General features: G+C 54.3%; 1 protein-coding gene across 2 annotated transcripts; it reads left to right on the top strand.

Moving 5' to 3' along the window:
- Positions 1-548: 548 nt before the first annotated feature.
- CTSH (cathepsin H) lies at positions 549-19,801 on the top strand. Of its 2 annotated transcripts, XM_057542016.1 has the most exons (12): positions 549-701; positions 4,086-4,117; positions 4,777-4,882; positions 6,452-6,522; positions 7,102-7,206; positions 9,777-9,863; positions 10,638-10,693; positions 12,494-12,575; positions 13,898-13,966; positions 16,526-16,632; positions 18,432-18,557; positions 19,365-19,801. In XM_057542016.1, the coding sequence occupies exons 1-12, from the start codon at positions 611-613 to the stop codon at positions 19,438-19,440; spliced, it is 1,008 nt and encodes a 335-aa protein (XP_057397999.1). In that variant the 5' UTR covers positions 549-610; the 3' UTR covers positions 19,441-19,801. The 2 variants fall into 2 exon arrangements, with proteins under 2 accessions (XP_057397999.1, XP_057398000.1); XM_057542017.1 differs by lacking the exons at positions 10,638-10,693; positions 12,494-12,575.
- Positions 19,802-19,885: the final 84 nt, after the last annotated feature.

Below are 19,885 nucleotides of genomic sequence, written 5' to 3'. Positions count from 1 at the left end.
AAATGGCCCTACAGCTGCTAATAGGACTTACTCAGCAGAAAGACTTTAGACTTTCTGCGGGGCGGGCGGGGGTAGGGGTGGAACAAGCTCATAAAAACAGCTATCTACTTCCTCTAGTTTAAGTTCATTCCAAGGCTCAAGGGACAACCAGGGGAATGTGATTAATGAGGGTGGGAGATGGGGGCTCTGGGGTGGGGACAGGCACCACCCTCGCCCATGGTGCCGGCCAGTCCCGACAGACCGGCAGATCTAGGACCCCGCCGGACGGAGCGGTCCAACTCTCCTCTGCCCTTCCTTGCGGAGAAGGAGAAAGGGGAGTGATGTGGCCAGGACAGGAGGTCGAAGGCGCTCCACTCCCACGAGCCTGGCGCTCGGAGAAGTCCTGCAGGGTCCCGCCCCCCCCGCGCCCCCCCCCACCCCGGCCTCCTCCACCCGCCTCCTCCACGCCCGCCGCCCGCCTCCCGCCTCCCGCCTCCCCACCCCCCAACCCCGTCCGCCGCCCGGCCCCGCCCCTCGCGCCCTCCCGCCCCCACGAGGCGGCTTTTGGCTGCCTGCCCGGGGCCTCTGGAGCCAGTGCGCCAGCCGAGTCGCAGCCGCAGCCACCGCCACGATGTGGGCCGTCCTGCCGCTGCTCTGCGCCGGAGCCTGGCTCCTGGGCCCCACCGCCTGCGGCGCCGCCGACCTGGCAGTGAGCTCCCTAGGTATGGGGACGAGCGCCCCCGGAAAGGGGCCCGGCAGGTCGGAGACTCGGGGGACCTTGTGCGGGTGGGAACTCGGCGCGGGAGCAGCCGGGCGGCGCATTTCCCAGGCCCGAGGCTCAAGGGCTCTGCGGGCCGGTAACCGGGATCCAGGCAGGGTGACCTGTGTGACGGGGAGGGGGGCGGGAGGAGGGGGAGGTTTGGAGGGCGGGCGTCTCGCGTGAGCAGAGGAGCGGGTGGCTAGGTGCCCAGGGTCCCCCTTGCTCGGGGCGCTGCAGAGACTAGAACGCCACAGCAGTCTGCGGCCCCTTCTGCCCTCCACCCCCCATCTGGAGACTTAGAGGACGTTGATCTGCCCCTGCCGGAGGCAAGCAGGGACTTTCCAGCCTTTCCTAGTAGCTTCCAGGGACTTGCACATAGGGGATCCCCAGAGGTGCCTTGAGAGTCTATCTGTACAATGGGCTGGACGGGCTGTTTGGAGGAGTGACTTGCACTTAGAGCAATAGCAGTTTTAGCCCCTGAAGACTGAGGGTGTTTGTTCCAAGGGCTCAGGGGGGTAAGGTCCAGCCCCAGGGCTCCCCTTTATGGCCAGGTGGGCTGTGAGTGGCCCAGCTTCATGCTGCTCTTACACCCCTTCTATTGCTGGGGGTCCAGCCACCTCCCCAGGCTGAAGGCTCGCCCCTGCAGCCTCCCTCCTGCCCTGCCACTCCCCACCCTCAGCCTCTGCCCACCGCCCACAGGCTCTGACCTCAGCAGACCACCAGCCCCCTCACCCTGAGGACAAAGAATTGTAGCCAAAGAGCAGCCTGGGGATGGGACAAAGATCACTGGGGCTGAATCTTTTCGACCAGAATCTTGCCTTATTCCTCCCGACCCATTTGTCCAAGAAAGTCCCCCAGTCTTGCAGACCTGGGAGGGCGCCCAGCTCCAACTCAGTCCCAACCTAAGGAAAACCCAGCTGCTCCCAACCCAGGGCTTTGCTTTACCCTGGCTGTGACCTGCGTGGAGAAGGAGGGCTGGTGCTGGAAGCTGTCTTAACTCCAAAGCAGGGCTTGGCAAACTTTTCCTTATGTAAAGGGCCAGATAGTAAATATTTCAGGCTTTGTGAACCACACAGGCTCTGTAGCAGCTACTTGTGTTGAAAGCAGCCATAGGCAGTGTGCAAATGAATGAGTGGGTTGTAGTCCCGGAAACTTTTACTTATAGACACTGAAATTTGAATTCAAATGATTTTAAGGTGCTACAAAATGTCATTTTTTAAAAACCATTTAAAAGTGTGAACACTTTTAGCTCCTGGGCCATACAAAAACAGGCTAATCCCTGTTCTAGATACTCCCACGTGGTCCCCGAGACAGGGCGGTACATAAAGCATGTGTGCTTTCTTCCGAAAGTCACAATGGATTAAAATGGATCTATCTGAGGTTGTGGTGAAGGGTCACCAGAGATCTTTCTCGCCCAAGATCATCTCTGGCTTTTTCTTCTGCTGACCTCCAGCGAATGAGAACTAATACTGGGTTTTCACACCTGCTTGTTGCTTTTGAAACCTCTGGAGGCAAACACTGGTCAGTTGTCCTAAACCATCTGCCTTAAACCCTGGTCCTAAGTTGAGATCTGTCTTCCTCTGAAGCCATCAGCTGTAGCAGGGCCTTAACTAGGATTTACAATCCTCTGAAACCCCATGCAGGGCATATATTGGGGAAATGTGCATTTCTTCCCCAGGGAAAATGGCTATCACGTGCTTTCTGGAACAGATCTGTGACCCACAAGGGGAGATCCTAAATTCCATAAAACAGAGATCTTCAAACTGTGGGGTGTGGATCAGTGGGGAAACACAAAAAAGTTCCAAGTGATACCAGCACAGACAGGGAATCTATTTCCAAACCCTTTACCTCCAAGAGAAGAGAGGACCTCACCGAAGTATCAGCTGCTGGGGTCCGAGAAATAATGTTGCGTAATAGAGCACCATGTGATTTGGGGCGTAGGAAGGAGTGCAAGGAATTGAATGACATTGCTCTAAAAATTGCCTTCTGTTCCCAGAAGCAATAAGCAATGAACAATCCTGTTTATTTGAGCAGAATTTCTCAGCCCTTTGAAAGGGCTGAGACAAAGACCAGAATTAATGCTAACCCATTCAAGAAAATAGGTAATATTCACCCATGAATATATAAATCCATGGGGAGGGGGGTTGTTAGTAAAGTTTAATTTACCTCATTAAGAGATGCCTTTCCAAAAAAAAAAAAGAGATGCCGTTCCAATACAACTTTACTTTTTATGTTTAACAAATACTTTTCATAAGGTATATTTGACATGTTTTAATCAGTGTTAATAATGATGGTGATGATGATGACTTAATCCAGAATAAATTTTTATAATAGTTAGGGGTATATGGGTCACAGGAAGTAAAAGTAATTTAAATTTATACTTTCTGTTCTTGTTGTTGCATAAAAGGATGCTAGAGCGACCAAGTAAAAACAGATGCTCCCTTAGGGTAAAATTCTGTGAGATGTGGATGGAGATGGGAGTTCAAGGAGAAAAAGAAACTATCTAAAATATCCAGCTCTTATAGAAGGGTTTGTTCATGTTATTGATGGTGGATATCAAATCATGATGGTATCATGGATCCTTTTGGCCAGCTTTAAAAGAATGATGTAACAGTCTTATTTTTATGTCATTCTTTACAATAAGCTGGAATACATCCTTTGCAGCTATAAAAATTTGAAGTGCAGTTTTTAGATAACTTAAAAATGTAAAAGGGTGGATATAGCAGGGGTCTACAAACGACTGGCGCTGCAGCCTGTTTTTTGTAAATAAAGTTTTATTGAAACAGTCACACCCCTTCGTTTTCACACACGAGGGCAGAGTTGAGTAGTTGTAACAGACTGTAGAGACAGCGAAGTCTAAGATATTTACCATCTGTCCCTTTAACAAAATTTTGCCCACACTTGGGATATATAGGTGTTTTTTTTATAGGTTTTTAAACTAACTTCTTCCTGAAATATAGCGCAGAAAAATGCACAAATCATTAAATATGCATTTTAATGAATTTTCATAATCTAAACATACTCGTGAAACCAGCACCCAGATGAAGACAGAGAACATCACCAGCACCCCAGAAGCCCCCTCTGTACCCCGACTAAGGATCACCACTATCCTGACTTTTAATACCATAGGTTAATGGCGTGTAGTTTTTCAAAATTAATTTGGAGTACAAAAGTGGTAAGAGTTTGAGTTCCTCTTCACATTCAGCATTAGATAACACCATTTTTGGTGCTTTAGATTTAGCCCAGTTCCCTAAAATGCAGATCAGTTCTGATGTGCCCTACTTGGCTATAGACGTGACTGTAAGACACCCAGGCCTAATTTTTTTTTTTTTTTCTTTTTTTGCAGAGATGTTTCACTTTAAGTCGTGGATGGTGCAGGTCAGTGTCCAACTTCTTTCTGAAGTTTTTCATTTCACTAAGTTTCCTGTTATCAAACGAAACTGTGCTGGATTTGAGATAATAAAGAGGGGTTTTCCAACCCCATCTCCCTGGGTCTTTCCCAACTGGGAATCGGTCAAGCACTGGGAAAGATTCAGTTAAGTGAATTCCTTCCAAACAGTGGTCCCCAGTGATGAAGTTGGCTAGCAGCCTTTCAAGCCTTGAGATTCATTTCTGTATTTTGTATTCACGTCACATTGTGTGCTTGCTGCAAAATCAGTTGGAAAACACTAGTGTGCGTATTTTTGAAAAATGGTGATTTCTGCCATTAACTTGACCTAGTACCCGTAGCGGTGTCCAGAGGTGACCTGCACTTGGCAGGTCCTTCACCAGGGCCTCTTGGTCTCTTGGCTGACTCTCTGGCAGCTGCATGGGCTTCATTCTGACCACAGGTCCCCAGAGGCAGCGGAGGGGTTGCTTTGTAACTTCCCGACTTTCACCACAGAGACCCAGGGCAGCTTCCTGCCTGTGATACAGATTTGGCCTGAGAATCGTGGCAGAAAGAAAACTTCCAATCCTCCTCTTAGAAAACAAAACTGTCTCCCTCTGGTGAGCTGCATCCTGTTTCTGTGACTTATTGCTGATGTGTTTTGTTTCAGCACCGAAAGACATACAGCTCGGAGGAGTACCACCACAGGCTGCAGGCGTTTGTCAGCAACTGGAGGAAGATCAATGCCCACAACGCCGGGAACCACACCTTCAAAAGTACCGTGGGGACACCTTTCCTCCGGGCTTCTCGCCCATGGCAGGAGGGAGCATCTCAGATCTGGAAGGAAATCAATGAGTGGTGCCACTGATGAAACGGCCCACTAGGGGCTTGGGGTGGACGAAGCAGCAAACCAGGCTCTGAAGCTGGGCTTGGCTGACCTCAGATTTTGGCTCCGCCATTATTCTCTGAGATTCAAGGGGGTCTAGCTTTAGGACGACGCTGGTACCCCTGGATGGTTGTGAAGTTTACAGGGGGTGTACAGAAGCCCTGCCCTGTTCCTGCCATCTGCGGGTCCAGCCCAGATGCTGAGCCCCTGGATTGCTGTCGGGGCAGCCTCTTCAGAGACATGCCCTGGACTCATGAGCAGCCTCTTAGGACATCTGCCTTCCCTCCGGGTTAGTTTCACTAGAAACACACACACACTGCGTGTATACTGAGGGCTCAGAAATGACGGCAGTGTCAGCTAAGTTGGTAATGTGGGCAAAAGCATGAGGTGGAAGGAAACCTGAGTTTGAATCTCACTTCTGCCCAATATTGACTGTGTGACCCCGCTGTGAAGTTTTACTTGACTATAAAGTAGAGAGGATAACACTCCCCTCGCGGGTTAGGAAGACTGAAGGAGGTGGCAAGTGGGCGGGCACTTGGCGCAGGTGTGCTGGTTCTGTACCCTGCCGTTCACCAGACTCACTGATGGGGTATCTAAAAATATGGGTGACCAGGCCCCACCTCAGACCCATTACGTCTACATCTCCAGGGTGCAGCCCAGACATTTGTACTGTTGAAAAGCTCCCCCACGGGACTTCCCTGGTAGTCCAGTGGGTAAGACTCTGTGCTCCCAATGCAGGGGACCCGGGTTCAATCCCTAGTCAGGGAACTAGATCCCGCATGCATGCCACAACTAAGAGTCCTCGTGCTGCAACTAAAAGATCCCACATGCGGCAGCAAAGATCCCGTGTGCCACAGCTAGGACCTGGCGCAGCCAAAATAAATAAATATTAAAAAAAAAAAAAAAGAAAAGAAAAAGAGAAGGCAAGCTCCCCAGGGAATTCTGAAGCACAGTGAGGTTGACCTTGGTATATTGAATTACAGTTGACCCTTGAACAATGCAGGGTTAGAGGTACCGACCCTCTGCACAGCTGAGAACCTGAGTATAATTTCTAGTCTGCCCTCCATATACCCGGTTACTCTGTATACCCAGTTCCTCTGTCTCCACGGTTCTGCATCCAAGGATCCAGCCAACCTGGGATCATGTTGCACTGCAGTATTTACTATTGAAAAAAATCTGTGTATAAGTGGATCTGCCCAGTTCAAACCATGCGGTTCAAGGGTCAACTGTAAAATCAACTATTCTTCAATAAAAAATAAATTAAAAAAAATTTTTTTGAAAGGGTCACCTGTACATGACATTTAAAAATTTAAAGGAGCCAAGTTGCAGGGGCTGTAGATCGGACACACGTGAACGTGGGGTTTCATTATTTTTTCTCTTTATTAGTGACTTACTGAGCTCCTCTTTTTTGCTGTGTTTTTTTGTTTGTTTGTTTATGGTTTTTCCTTCTCTTTTTCAGTGGGACTGAACCAGTTTTCAGACATGAGCTTTGCTGAATTAAAACGCAAGTATCTTTGGTCAGAGCCTCAGGTGAGTGTTATTCATTGTGACCAAATCTGAGTCTTTTCGCTCAAACCTTTGGAATAAGCTCATAGCCGGCTCTGCTTCCAGAGCGGTTCGGCCCCTCCCCAGCTGCAGCTGGGGGCCCCCACGTTCCTGGGGGATCCAGACATGTCAGCCCCCAGCAGTTCGTCAGTCCATGCTCATGGCCTCATGCAGACCCCAAACTTAGAGTTGCTGGAGAAAATACAGTTGCCCCTTAAAACTGAATTTCGGATAAACAACAACTAATATTTTAGCATAAGTATATCCTAAATATTGCACAGGAAAGACACTACCGGCTTATTCATCATTTATCTGAAATTCAAATTTAACTGGGTGAACTGTATTTTTATTTGCTAAATCCGCCTACCCTGTCCTAACTACCCCCAATCTGGGCTCCCAAAAGGACCTGTCATTTAGCATTTGGAACCAATAGGTGGGGGTGGGATGGTTCTGACAGCTACAGTCTTTCTTATTCTCTCTTGGTGATTCCACTTGAATTACATACTTTTCCATCAAAAAGGTTTCTCTTCTTCCCCCTGAAAAAAATGTAATTCGTTGTTTCAGAATTGCTCAGCCACCAAAGGTAACTACCTTCGGGGTACTGGTCCCTACCCACCCTCCATGGACTGGCGGAAAAAAGGAAATTTTGTCTCACCAGTGAAAAATCAGGTATGCATGACAATCCCCACCTTTTCCCCCCCCAAACAGCCACATTCTCAGACAGTGTGCCAGGAAGAAAAACTCAAAAGAATCCCAAAACACAGAGTATAGCCCCAACTCTATTTTTTTTCTCATCATCTCTCTAGCTGCCTTCCTCTGAAAGGCTGGGAGGTCATTGTTTTTATGGATGGCTCTGGGGGATAAAAGCGTATTTCTTCACTGGGCTGAAGTTTACCCATCCCCCGTGTTCCACCCCACTGTCTAAAGTTCCCCATTGGCCCTAGGTCTCTTCTACAGTCACCCACAACATCACGTTCTCTGTGCCCTTCAGTAACTGCACACCGGGACCCCATTCCTACTGCCCATACATCTTTTCTTCCCAGTCCTCCATATGCTGCACAAGGCACCAGGGTCCAGCCCCTCCCTGGCTGGCTGCTTCCCACAAGGGAGCTGCAGGTGGTTAGTGAACAGAATGGAACCCAGCATTTCAGACGTGTTCTCAGGAGCGCCCCCTGCAGGGCACAGCGTGCCTGGCAAGGGGAGTGGCAGTGTCTTCCCTGCACTCACAGAGGTGAGGACTGGGCCGCTGGCTGGAGTGTCCCAGCACATTGCTCTGTCCTGGAGAGTCTGGACCCACCCCCTGCTGTCCCCTGGAAGTGACAGTACAGTGGCCTTCTTCAGGAAGATGCCGACCTCTCCATCCCAGGAAATACAAGGTGAAGGTTTCCCTCCTGGAAGCACTTTGCTTTCCACTGAAACTCTCCATGAGCAACATTTTCTCCTTTTCCTTAAAGCCACATGGCACAGCTCCAAATCCTCCCAGGCTCACTGGGTTCCCAGAACCTGCCTAGTGATCTAGATGTTTAAACCAGCACCCGGAAGCCAAAACAAGTCTCCCCTCCCAGCAGTCGGAGGGGTAGAATGAAGTCAGCCCTCTGCCCCAAGCCCCAAAGGCAGCTTTTAGACCATCTGAGAATTCCATGACTGTTCAAAGCAACAAGCATTAAATGTGGAAGCCCGAAACCTGCTCACCCTTTGGGCAGGTGAGAAGGGGAAGTCTGCCAAGAACGTTCCAGGTCCTTGTGTTAACTGACCCTCGGGCAGGACGGAGCCCCGGGGCGGAGGGGCCAGAACAAGGCGATTACCCTCACGGGTGTGTGTGGTCTCTCGCTGTAGCCACCACGCGGTTACAGATACGGTGACCGGATCTGACATTAGCTCAGCAGCCTTGAGGGTTTCTCACTTTACAGAGGAGGAAGCGCTGAACATACAAGGCAAGCAGATGACAGAGGGCCCTTCCACCTAGGTCTCTGCTCAAGGCCAGTGCTGGCCACTCGGCCCTGCCCTGCCTCCTGCAGTGGTGGCCAAGCCCAGCCTCTGACCAGCCAGAGACACTCTGACCAGGCCCTCCCTCCCTGCCGAGGGAAGGCTTTGAGAGAAAGAACTGGGGGCCGGGGTAGCGTGAAGGCTCTTTCCAGGGAGACAAGCAGTGAGGACTCAACAAGGACAGTGAGGAAGGGAATCTTAGGAGACGTTTCAGAAGTAAAATATGGAAGACTGAACCAGCAAGGGGCAGAAAAGAGACCAAGATGCGGCTGAGAGAAAAACACAAACAGCAGCTAATATTACGGAGCCCGTGGGGTAACTGCACGACGGGCAGGATCTCATCTACCCCTCTGACAAACAGCCCTGTGAGGCAAGCACGGCTGTTCCCATGTTACAAATGACGAGACCGAGGGTCAGAGGGGGCAGCAGCTTGCCCAGGTCGCACAGGGGGTGTGGGGCAGAGCTATGATTTGAACCAGGCTGGCAGGCTCCAGCGCCCGACCCTGAGCCCTCGGGAGGCGCCGGGAGGAAGGTGGCCGGGCAGCGGCAGTGACCGTGGCAGAGGACGGGGAGATGGACGGATGGGGCAGGACACGCAGAGTCTGAAGGGTTTGGGGCGTATACGGGTGGGATCATCTGGGAGACAGGGTGTCTGGGCCTGGGTGGAGGTCAGGGCCGAGGCAGGGTTTGGGGAGTTGTCAGTTTAACAGTTAGGACTGTGGGTGAGATTGGAGGAGGAAAGGTGAGAGAGAAGGCTCTAGAAACAGGACTCTGGCGAGTCCTTCTGTTGGAAAACAGTGGGAAGAGGAGGAGCCAGCATAAGATTCGGAAGTAGAGGGACTTCCCTGGCGGTCGAGTGGTTAAGACTCTGCGCTTCCACTGCCGGGGCACGGGTTCCATCCCTGGTCGGGTTCCATCCCTGGTCAGGGAACTAAGATCCCGAATGCCAAAAAAAGATTCGGAAGAAAAGAAGAGCACAGAATGGGATCGGGAGGGAGGGCTTTGGCCTTGTAGGCCGGTGGGGATTGGTAGCGAGGGTTGGGAGTGCACGGGCGCTTGTCACCGGGGGCTGCTGCTGCTTGCCCTGTGCAAGCCTCGGCCTCCTCATCTGCAACATGGGGAGAAGGATGTCGGCCTCGCGGGCCTCGTGAGGGTCAGAGTGGACAGTGTGGGCCAGGGCTTTGTCAGCTGAAGTCACGGAAGCCAGAGGGGTCCTGGTCCCTGACCTCCCTCCCCGTCCCCTTGGCCTCTAGGGCAGCTGCGGCAGTTGCTGGACCTTCTCCACCACCGGGGCCCTGGAGTCTGCTGTCGCCATTGGAACTGGGAGGCTGCCCTCTTTGGTGAGCCATCAGCCACGGTGCCGGTGCCGGGGGAGGGACGCGGAGGAGGGGTCACAGCTTCGCTCCAAGGCCTGATTCGGAGGGCCAGGCCTGGGCCGTCAGGCTTCTTTGTGGCTTTAGCTGACAGTGCCATTTCAGTTGGACTTCAGGTGTCCCAGCCTCACGGACATGCAGCGTGCAGACCTCAGCTGACACTTCAGAAGGAATGAGGCTTGTTGAGGAAATGGCCCAAGGGCTCATCCCTGGGTGGGTCGGGGAGTTCCTCGGTGTGGCCACCTGGGGCCTTCCTGGGGCCTTCCGAGAGCAGAGCCTGCCTGGGAGGCAGCCCTGTAGGAGCTGTGTCCCCTCTCAAGCTGGTCACCTTCAGGCAGGGAAGAGCGAGCGGGGACCCCTGAGCCCCCGGAGTGAGGGGTGACTGCCCAGCCGCTGCCTCCTGTTTGGGGAAGAGGGGCCGGCAAGGCTGGCGAGGGGCACCAGCAACCGGCTTGAGGGAAGGCCCGTCCCCTCCCCCTCCCATCTGCCACCACGGGACCCCAGGAGCCGCACGTACGTGCACACTTTCAGGGCCCCCCGCGCCCTCTCACCTGCCCGCTTGGCTGCCAGGCCGTCGCTGAGCTTCTCCCCAACAGAGGCTGGCTCCTGGGCTGGCACCTCAGACACACAGAGACAGCCCTTGCCCTCGGGGAGCTTACAATCTGGTGCCCTTGAGCCCGGGCGGGCGGGGCCGCAGGCGTGGGTCAGCTCAGCTCACCAGGCCTGCGTTCCTCCCTCCAGGCCGAGCAGCAGCTGGTGGACTGCGCCCAGAACTTCAACAATCACGGCTGCCAAGGGTACGGCCCTGACCGGGGGGGCCCGAAGCCCCTGCTCATTTCCCAGGGTCACTTCTGTCGGGCCTCGTAAGGGCTGGGCACTGCCACAGCCTCTGCCCTCGGTGGGAGCAAAATCGGCCCCGCTTGTGGAGGGGGAAGGTCACCTCACACGCCCAAGGTCCCTCAGCTGGAACGGGCAGAGCTGTAATGCAAGCCCAGGCCTGGCTGGTTCCAGGATCCGTCCTTGTTCCCTGGTGTCACCCGGATTTCACCCCACAGCACGTTTGGCCTCACCGGCCACCAAGGCCTCTGGGTGAGTGGCCAAAAGAATTAATAGAATGAGAAGCACGTCATCCTCCAAAACCAAGATCCACACACAGGTGTCTGGCTGGCCTTTCCACAAGTTCTCTAAAGCTCTAGCCACCCCAGCTCGGTGGGCCGCGTGGAGGAGCTTTCCTGTAGATGTGGTGCAGGGTTCAGGCATAAAGGCTGCGTCTCTGCTGGGCCTGCTTTCCTGGCCCTTTTTTTTTTTTTTTTTTAATTTATTTTTTTGGCCATACCACATGGCTTGCGGGATCTTAGTGCCCCGACCAGGGATCAAACCCGAGTCCACAGCAGTGAAAGCACCGAGTCTTAACCACTGGACCACCAGGGAATTCCCCTGGCCCACGGGTTCTTAGGGATTTACCCACGTTTCTCCGTGTCTCCAGCCCTCATCTCCTCCTCACGTGCTCTGAGACCTTTCCTCGGGATGAGCGGCTTTCCCAGCACACACGTGTGTAAAGCCAGGCCCTCGTGCTCCCCTAGAGCACGCTCCCAGCCTCGCCTCCCCTCGCCTACCTGCGGCCCATCCCTCTCCCGCGCGAGTCCTGGGCAGGCCTGGTGCTCCACCTGACAGAGCCAACACGAGGGCCTCCACGCTCGGGCTGCGTCTGGGAGTCGGGGGTGAAGTCACGGCCTAGTTGCTGACCCACCATCATATCATGGTTAGCTTCATGGCTTTTTGGTCTCTTTCCTCTTTGCAACTTATAAACACCACCCATCACAAGTCTGAAAGGGCATCCTGGGGCCCCACCATTTTTCCAAGGGATCTGTTTGCTTTGGTTTACTTCATTTTTTCGTCCGTTCAGCAAATACGACAGCACCTGCCCTGTATGTAGGCACGAGGGATACAGCAGCTGATGTTCTAGCTGTGCCGCAGGTGGGGTGGTGACAGATACTCCGGACAAAAACCAGAAGGGACAGGAGATTGATGGGGAGTTGTGGCTGGGTAGCTGTCGAGTCTTCTTTACTCCAGGAGGCAACACGAGGTAGAAGAAGATCCACCTTTGGAACCAGATCCTGGCTGTAGCTTTGGGGCCCTGGGCAAGTTGTTCAGCCTTTCTGAGCTTCAAGAAATAACAGCAGCTACCTCCTGGGGTTCTGAGGGGTTGGAAAGTCATGTTTGCAGAGCACCTGCCCAGGCGGGGCCCAGTGGGCACAGTGGTGGCAATGACCAGTCAGCTGGGCAGATCCTGTTGGGTCCTGTTCCTGACAGAGTGAGGGGCCTGGCTTCCAGAGGTCTCTGTCCCACGGAAGCACGTGTGGCTGGACCTTGGACCCTCCTTGATAGCCTCTTCTGAGTCTGCTGAGCTGTATCCTGAGGCCAGGCAAACAGGGTGGCATTGCTAGCCCCTCGGAGACTTCTCTGCCCCTGGGACATGCCCCAACCACGGCCTCCCAGCCCTGCCAGGGCAAACGTCTGGCAAGCTCCAGCCCCTGCAGGCCCCACCTCCATCAGGGCCAGTCCCAGGTGGGCACAGCTGTGTGTGCTTCTTGCAGGGGTCTCCCCAGCCAGGCCTTCGAGTACATCCGGTACAACAAGGGCATCATGGGTGAAGACACCTACCCCTACAAGGGCCAGGTAACTCTGGGCAGCCTGGGCTCCGTCTTCTTGGTCTGCAGTGCTCCCCGTCTCCGTTCTTGTCCCAGCCTCGGAACACATCTCTTCCCCCGCACCCCCCTGGAGGACTCCCCACTTCCACCTGGATTCTCAGAATTGTCTCTTGCAGCTCACTTTTTCCCCCTCCTCTGCTTGCCCAAGCCCCAGCTGTCAGCCAGCCGGGGGCCTCTTAGCGCCCTGTGTGTGGCAGCACCGTCAGGCTGCCGCCCCTGCCGTGAGTGCACCGGGACGCCGTCTGTTGGCTTCTTCCCTCCCCGTTCGTGTGAACAGCACTCCTGGGCCCACACCCACTTTGTCCAGGGCCTCCCCTGCCATCACCTCAACCCCGCCTGTGCACGGCTGGGCACCTCGACTGTCCCACAAACCCGGGATTCCTCCTGTATCTCAGCGATGGGAGGACCACCCTTCCCTAAAATGTCTTGGCGGCCGGTGGTCCGTTCTTGGGGCGGCCCCCTGACCCAGACCTCACCTCAGTCAGCCTTCTGACCATCCTAGACCTTCTCGCATCTGCTCCTTTGGTCCATCCTGTGTCCCCGCCTGCACTCGGACCTTGGCTTCCCTTCACCCTAGATCACTGTGGGTGCCCTCTCCTTGGGCCCCCTCCACCCAGGGGCTGCCAGAGTGGCCTCTGAGACTCAGCTCTGACCACACTCTGCCTTGTTCAGAACTCCTCAAAGGCCCCTCAGGGCCTGCAAGAGAAACTCCAGACTCTTTGGCCTGCCTTTCGAGTCCTGCCCTCCCCCCACCTCACGCAGATCTGTCTTCCCAGTCTTGTCTTTTGCTTCACTCATAAGCCTGCTCCCACCCACCCACCTGCTGGTTCCTAAACATCAGGTCCTGCCTTCTTGTCATCCTGACCGTCTCTCCCGCCTCAGAAGGGCTTGATCTTCCTTCCGTGTGTCCTCTGCGCCTGCCTCTTGTGGGTGAAGTTCCTTGGGCTGAGACTGGCCCGCCCTTCCCCTGCCGTGCAGGCTCTTACTCGGCTCCATTTCTCAGCAAGCTTCCTTGGACTGGGCCAGGCCCCTTCCTCGTGCTCCCAGCAGGTGCCATGCGAGCCCACCTCTGCCAAAGCCAGCACAGGACCATCTCCTCCCACTAGACTGTGAGGTCCTTGGGGACGAGGAGGCCTCTAATTCTCTCATAAGTGACCTCATCACCCAGGCCCTGGGACCTGTAGCTTTTGCTTTATAAATGTTATCAAATTGCATAGGGGAGGCCTGAAGTCTCAGCCCAGGGCCGAGCATCCCTAACCTGTATTCCATGACCTTTGCCACCCTGAACAGGATGGTGACTGCAAGTTCCAGCCCAGTAAGGCCATTGCTTTTGTCAAGGATGTAGCCAACATCACAATGGTGAGTACCGATCCTTCTCTCGGATAGGGAATGTGTTCTGATCAGGAGGCCAGTCTCCACTGCCGTCAGATGGCCAATGGGCACTGCAGGGCAGCCTTTCCGAGCAGCACATCACTTTGATTCAAAAGTTTTGATTATCCTTGAATCTCAATCACCGTGACGGGGGCAGGGTGGAAGACAGAAGGGAAAGAGCAAGAGACTGGCAGTCGAGTGCTCTGGTTCTGACCTGGGTCTGTACAGCTCTTCCATCTTGTGTTTCAGTTTTCTTGTCTGTAAAATGCAAGCAGTAATCCCCATCCTACCAAAGAGGATGTGAGGATGTGTGTGATATCAGGTATGTGTGTGAGAGATTGAATGTGAATGCACAGAGTGAATGTGCGTCAGTCAGGATAAACCAGCTTATGCTGCAGGAACAGCTGCAAAATCTGGATGGCTTAAAACAATCAGATTTTATGTCTCATTCATGTGACATGTCCCTTGGTTTAAGCAGGGCTGTTCTCTGTGTCATTGGCTTCACTCCAGGACCCAAGCAGAGGGAAAGAGAGTGGTAAATTACATACTGGCTCTTAAAGCCAAAACAAGTTACATGGCCACACCTAACCTCAAGTGGATGGGGAAGTGCAGTACTTCCATACTGCAGGACAGTACAAACCATACTCTGTCCGAGAGGGAGCTGGAATAAGTGTGAACAGCCCTCGTGACTCCACTGTTTGCATGTTTGCAAGCATGGGCGAACATGCATAAAGAGTGAAAGAGTATTTCCACGGGTGTGTGTAGGTGTGACGTGTGCTGATGAGAGCAGGAGGCTGAGGGCGTGTGCCCACAAATGTGTGCGTAAATCACAAACGTGGTGTCTGTGTAATGACAGTAGCTACCATTTAATTAAAGCATGTGCCATGCAGTCAGCAACAGTAATGAAATTTATGGAGTGCTGACGGGAGCTATACCAACCACTTAACATGTATTATCAAGACAACCCTAGGAGATAACTGTCATTATCACCTTCATTTTATAGGTGAAGAAAGGTTCAGAGTGGTTAAGTAACGTGCCCAAGGCCACAAAGCTAGAAGTGGAAGCTGGATTTGAACGGAGACCGTGTCATTCCAAAATCTACACCCTGTAGTTGGGATGTTTCTGACTATGGTAGATTTATCTTCAAACAAGAGCCAGTTTCTCTTAGATACACTCACCAAGGGCTGAACCACTCTGGCCCATTCGTATCCCATTAGGCAGTGAACCAGGAGCTCAAAGGTATCCCTTTTGCCTGGTGCCCAGGAGAGCCTTGCCCATGGCACCTGCAGGGCCCTAAGAGCAGGCCAGCACTGGCGTCCGGCCCTCCTTGGCAGGGCCGAGGGATGCCCACGGGAACGGCCGGCCCCACGACATGCTCCCCCTCTTGGTGAGCAGGCCTCTGTGCCTTCCTGGTCTCATCTGCCCTGACCTGTCTGCGCTCACAAGGCCTTTTCTGAGCACAGGGAAGCAAGCAGCTTGCTTACCAGGCAGCCGTTTGCTCTTTGCAGCTGGGTCACTGCCTGCCCCTCCAGGGAGGTAGGACGGAGGAAGGGCTGGTGCCCCAGCCCTTCCAGCCTGACCCTCCCTCAGCAGAGCCCTGGCCTCAGCTCACCCTCATTTCAACTCCCTAAGTCTCCAGCCAGGGGAATGGCCTCCTTAGCTCACGCTAACCCAGTGGGTCCCAGCAGGGATGCTTTAAGAAATCCTGCTGCATGGGACCCACCCTGGAGATGCTGATGTAATCGTCTGGGGCGCGGCCTGGGCACTGGGATTTTGTAAATCTCCCCCGGTGATTGCAACTGCTGCTCTCGCCCAGTCTCCGCAGCTCTGTTCCAAAGCCGCAGCCTCCAGGAAGCCTCTGACTTCCTCACGCCCACCTTCCCCATTGGACGGGATGCATCCTCCTCGGGCACACACACACATTTCTACCACTGTCTGGGCCTTATCTGCTCATGGACTTCTAACCCCTGAGTTCTACCAAAAAAAGCTCCTTAGACTGGCTTTGTGGGTGCAGGGGGTCCTGGGGGTGGGAGTGGGGGAGTCACACCCATGTCTGCACCCCCTGGAGCCCCTGGTCCACGGGAGGGCCTTGGCATGTGGCTGTGAGTGAGTGAGCGAATGAGTCCACGCTGCACCCTGGGCTTGACCCGGAAGGGTGCAGGATTCCCTTGGAGCAGAGCAGGGAGGGGGAGAGAGATGAGCACACGGTCCAGCCCAGCAAAGCCGAGGGAGGTCACAGGGGAGCCAGGGTTTGGGAGGAGGGGCCCATAAGCCAAATAAAAAACCCCAAGGATCCCGGCCATTCAGGTGCAAGAAGGCAGGGGCCCCCATACCAGCCCCCAATACCCAGGGCTTGGCTCTGCTGTAAGGAAGGGCAGCTCCCCCTTGGCGGCAGCTTTTTGGTCTAAAACAGACTTCTCTTCCCTCCTCAGTATCATCGCTTTGAGCCTCTGTCCCCTACTTTGGGGCAAAGGGCCATATTTTGCAAGTGGGGTGGGGAGGTGGCAGAGGCCACGTGTGTCCACCTGTCGGCCCCTCTGTCCACAGAACGACGAGGAGGCGATGGTGGAGGCGGTGGCCCTGTACAACCCTGTGAGCTTTGCCTTCGAGGTGATTGATGACTTTCTGATGTACAAAAAGGGCGTCTACTCCAGGTGAGCCGGGGAGGGGCTGGGTGGGCATTTCGCACCTTCCGCCAGTGCATCAGCCTGCAGCCCTGAAGGTCAGGATCCTCAGTCCCCAAGTGGGAGGAGGAGAGGCGGTCACATGGCTGGTCAGGGCTGGGGTCCCGGGCCCCCATTTGAGCCCAGAGCTCACCCTTCCTCAGCAGAAGAGCTGCCTCTCGTGATGAAAACCTGTGTTCAGAAATTTGAAGATGTGAAATAGGAAATAGCTGCTCTCAGACACCAGAATCCCGTGCTGAAGCCTCCACCGCAGGGTTTTTCAGGAAACCCGAGTTCTCTAACACTGGTTTCGTCTCACCCAGGCCTCTTGCCTGTTTTGCAGTGTGAGTTCGGCCACTTCCGGTAGCATCTCCTTCATGGCCTTCTTGTCATCTGGCCATTCCTAAGTGCAGGTGTTCTCCAGGGCTTTCTCCTTAGCCCTCTGCCCTCTTTTCACACACTCCTTGAACTCCACGGCCAGCTGTTTGCTGAGAAATTCCAAGTCTCCATCCGCCAGCCTGGTCTCTGCCGGGCGTTAGACCCACAGATCTAAGGGCCTCCCCGCCACATCAAGCTGGATGGCCCGTGGAAACCTCAGATCCTGCATGTTTCCGTCCCTCACCAGACGCTGCCCCATTAACACTGCTCAGAAGCGTGCTCTCCGCTCCCTCCCCGTGTCTCTGCCCACCATTCCCTCCTTCCTGCTCTGTCCTTGTGCCCTCACCGCTGGTCCATCCTCCACTTGGAGCCAGGGTCAGTCTTCTGGAACACCCTTCTCGCCACACCAACTTCTCCATCCTCCAGCGTCTCCCCACCGTCCCGTGTCTTAGCTCGGCCGGGGGAACCCCCGTGTTCTGGTCCTTCTTTCTCCAAGCTCATCTCCCGTCAAAGCCACCCGCGTTCTCCCTGTTCCACCCCGTGCCCCTGCCCTTGCCCCACTGAAGAGCTCGTAGTTTTATGCAAGTCCCCTGCCTCCCCAGGGAAGCCTTGCCCCTGCCCCACCCCGTTCCCACCTGGTTGGATCCCCTCCCTCGGGCTCCTGTCAGCCCCCCAGCTGTCACAGCCCTCGGTCCACTGTACAGAAGTAGCCTCTCTGCCATCCTGCTCCCTGCCGAAGGAGGCATGCTAAATCCAGGAGCAGAGTTTTGCACACTGCTAGTGTCTCGCACCTCGTCCCCGGGCCAACAACTCAGTTACACGGCGGCTCAGTGATCACATGACCACTGCAGTTTGTCCTATTGAAATTTTCAGAATGTCCTCATGAAAACTAGTTCACTAGCTAAAATGAGAAACCTGTGTAATTGTCCCAAATACAAGGTAATCTTAAAAGGCAACAAAGCAATGCCATGTGAAACTCCAGCCGGACACTGTTGCCCTCAGAAGGTTCAGCAGGAGGGCTGCTCTCTCCTTGTTATGAAAGAGGCATCGGAAAGCATCAGGCGTCAGAGCTGGGCCAGCACCGCGCTAAATCTCACTCCTTTGGGTGAGCAGAACCCAAGGGGCTGAAGAGAATACTTCTCTTGCCCTGTCACTAAACGAGAGTTAATTCACCACCTTAAATGCCTCCCAGTTCCCGCTTCGGGAAACGTTGCTCTAATTCACTTGTTGGATGTGATCGAATCACCTTTTTTTTTCTTTGGTCATGCTGCACAGCAGGCCGGATCTTAGTTCCCCGACCAGGGATCCAACCCACGTCCCCTGCAGTGGAAGCGCAGTCCTAACCACTGGACCGCCAGGGAAGTCCCACATATTTTCCATATTTTCAAGCCTTTTTCATTTTCATTTTCCAGTACTTCCTGTCATAAAACTCCAGATAAAGTAAACCACGCAGTCCTGGCTGTTGGGTACGGAGAAGAAAATGGGATACCCTATTGGATCGTGAAGAACTCTTGGGGTCCCCAGTGGGGAATGAAGGGGTAAGCAGCTTCCAGGTCCCGTGTGCTGGGAGGGGGCGTGATTGCTCAGGTCTGGGGGCCCTCGGAGTGTGCAGGAGGTCTCCTCCACCTCAAATGTGGCTTCCAAGAAGGGGCTGCTCACCACAGCCTTTAGCCCAGGCCTGGAAGAGGGGAGCCTCGGATGTAACCCTCACATCCCGAAGAACCCTCCAGCAGCCCCTCTCCCATCCTGGACCCCCGATTTTGATGACTCTGTGTCCGGAACAGGAGTCCATTTGGCTCAGGAGGTTCTATGACCACCACTAGGAAACAGTTCACAACACAGGGCCCTACAGGGACTAAGCCAGCATCTGGGAGGGTCTGTGGGTGAGAAATCCAAGCACCAAGTTTACCCGATGGCTGACAGCCCCTCCTGGAATGGGGCTGGAATCAGGTGGCCTGGGTACATACCTTGATGGGACTTTGTCCCTGTCTCTTCTCTCAGACTCCGGGTCCTCATCTGAAAAGGGGGTTTTCATCTGTTACCCGAGGGGTCCCAGTGGTGATTAAATAACTACGTGAGGGCCTAGGCAGGGCTAAGAACGGGGCCCTCAGGAAACTCTGGGACAAGTGAGATATGGACAGAATAAGGAAGAGAGTTCAGGTGGCAGCCAGGTCGAGGGAAGGAGAAGTTACTCACAGGTCAGATTTCCTGGTGGTCAGAATAACCCAGTACTGCTGTTTTGTGAGTAAATTCAGAGGGCCTAATCCCTGGAGTCAGGCCTTGGTTCCGGAAGGGCCTGTGGAGAGGAAGCCGCCCGCCAGGCCTCAGCCCCTCCCTCCGCGCAGGTACTTCCTCATGGAGCGTGGGAAGAACATGTGCGGCCTGGCAGCCTGCGCCTCCTACCCCATCCCCCTGGTGTGAGCCGGGGTGGCAGCAGCAGCGACTGGTTGGTGGATGGAGGGAGGACCAGGCAGCCTGGGGCCTAAAACCCTGCCCTGGAGGAAGTGAGCAGTGGGAGACCCCCCCAGGGCCCCTCACTTTGTGCCCTCACCCCGGCCCCAAAGAAAACAGCGAGGAAGAATTCCATGGAGCAACAAGCCCACGCCGTCTTCTGACACAGAGGTCACCACCAGCCATGTGCCTTAGGCATGGTTTTTAACTGACTCAGCCCCACATGGACCAAGAATGTTCTTTCTTCCCAGAAGGGCTGCTTCTCCCATTTGGAGGAAGCTCCACGGACCGTCTTTTCTGTGGTCTTTATTGAATAAACCTTCAGTGAGCACCTCCCTGAGTCAGGCTGTGCGCTGGGGCCTGGGCCTGCCTCCGGGCCCTGGCCTCCTAAGAGGGAGGCACCAAGGGGTGGCCG

This window comes from Balaenoptera acutorostrata, chromosome 3, assembly GCF_949987535.1.
Source record: "Balaenoptera acutorostrata chromosome 3, mBalAcu1.1, whole genome shotgun sequence".
NCBI lineage: Eukaryota > Metazoa > Chordata > Mammalia > Artiodactyla > Balaenopteridae > Balaenoptera > Balaenoptera acutorostrata.
This window is presented reverse-complemented; position numbering and strand designations above follow the sequence as displayed.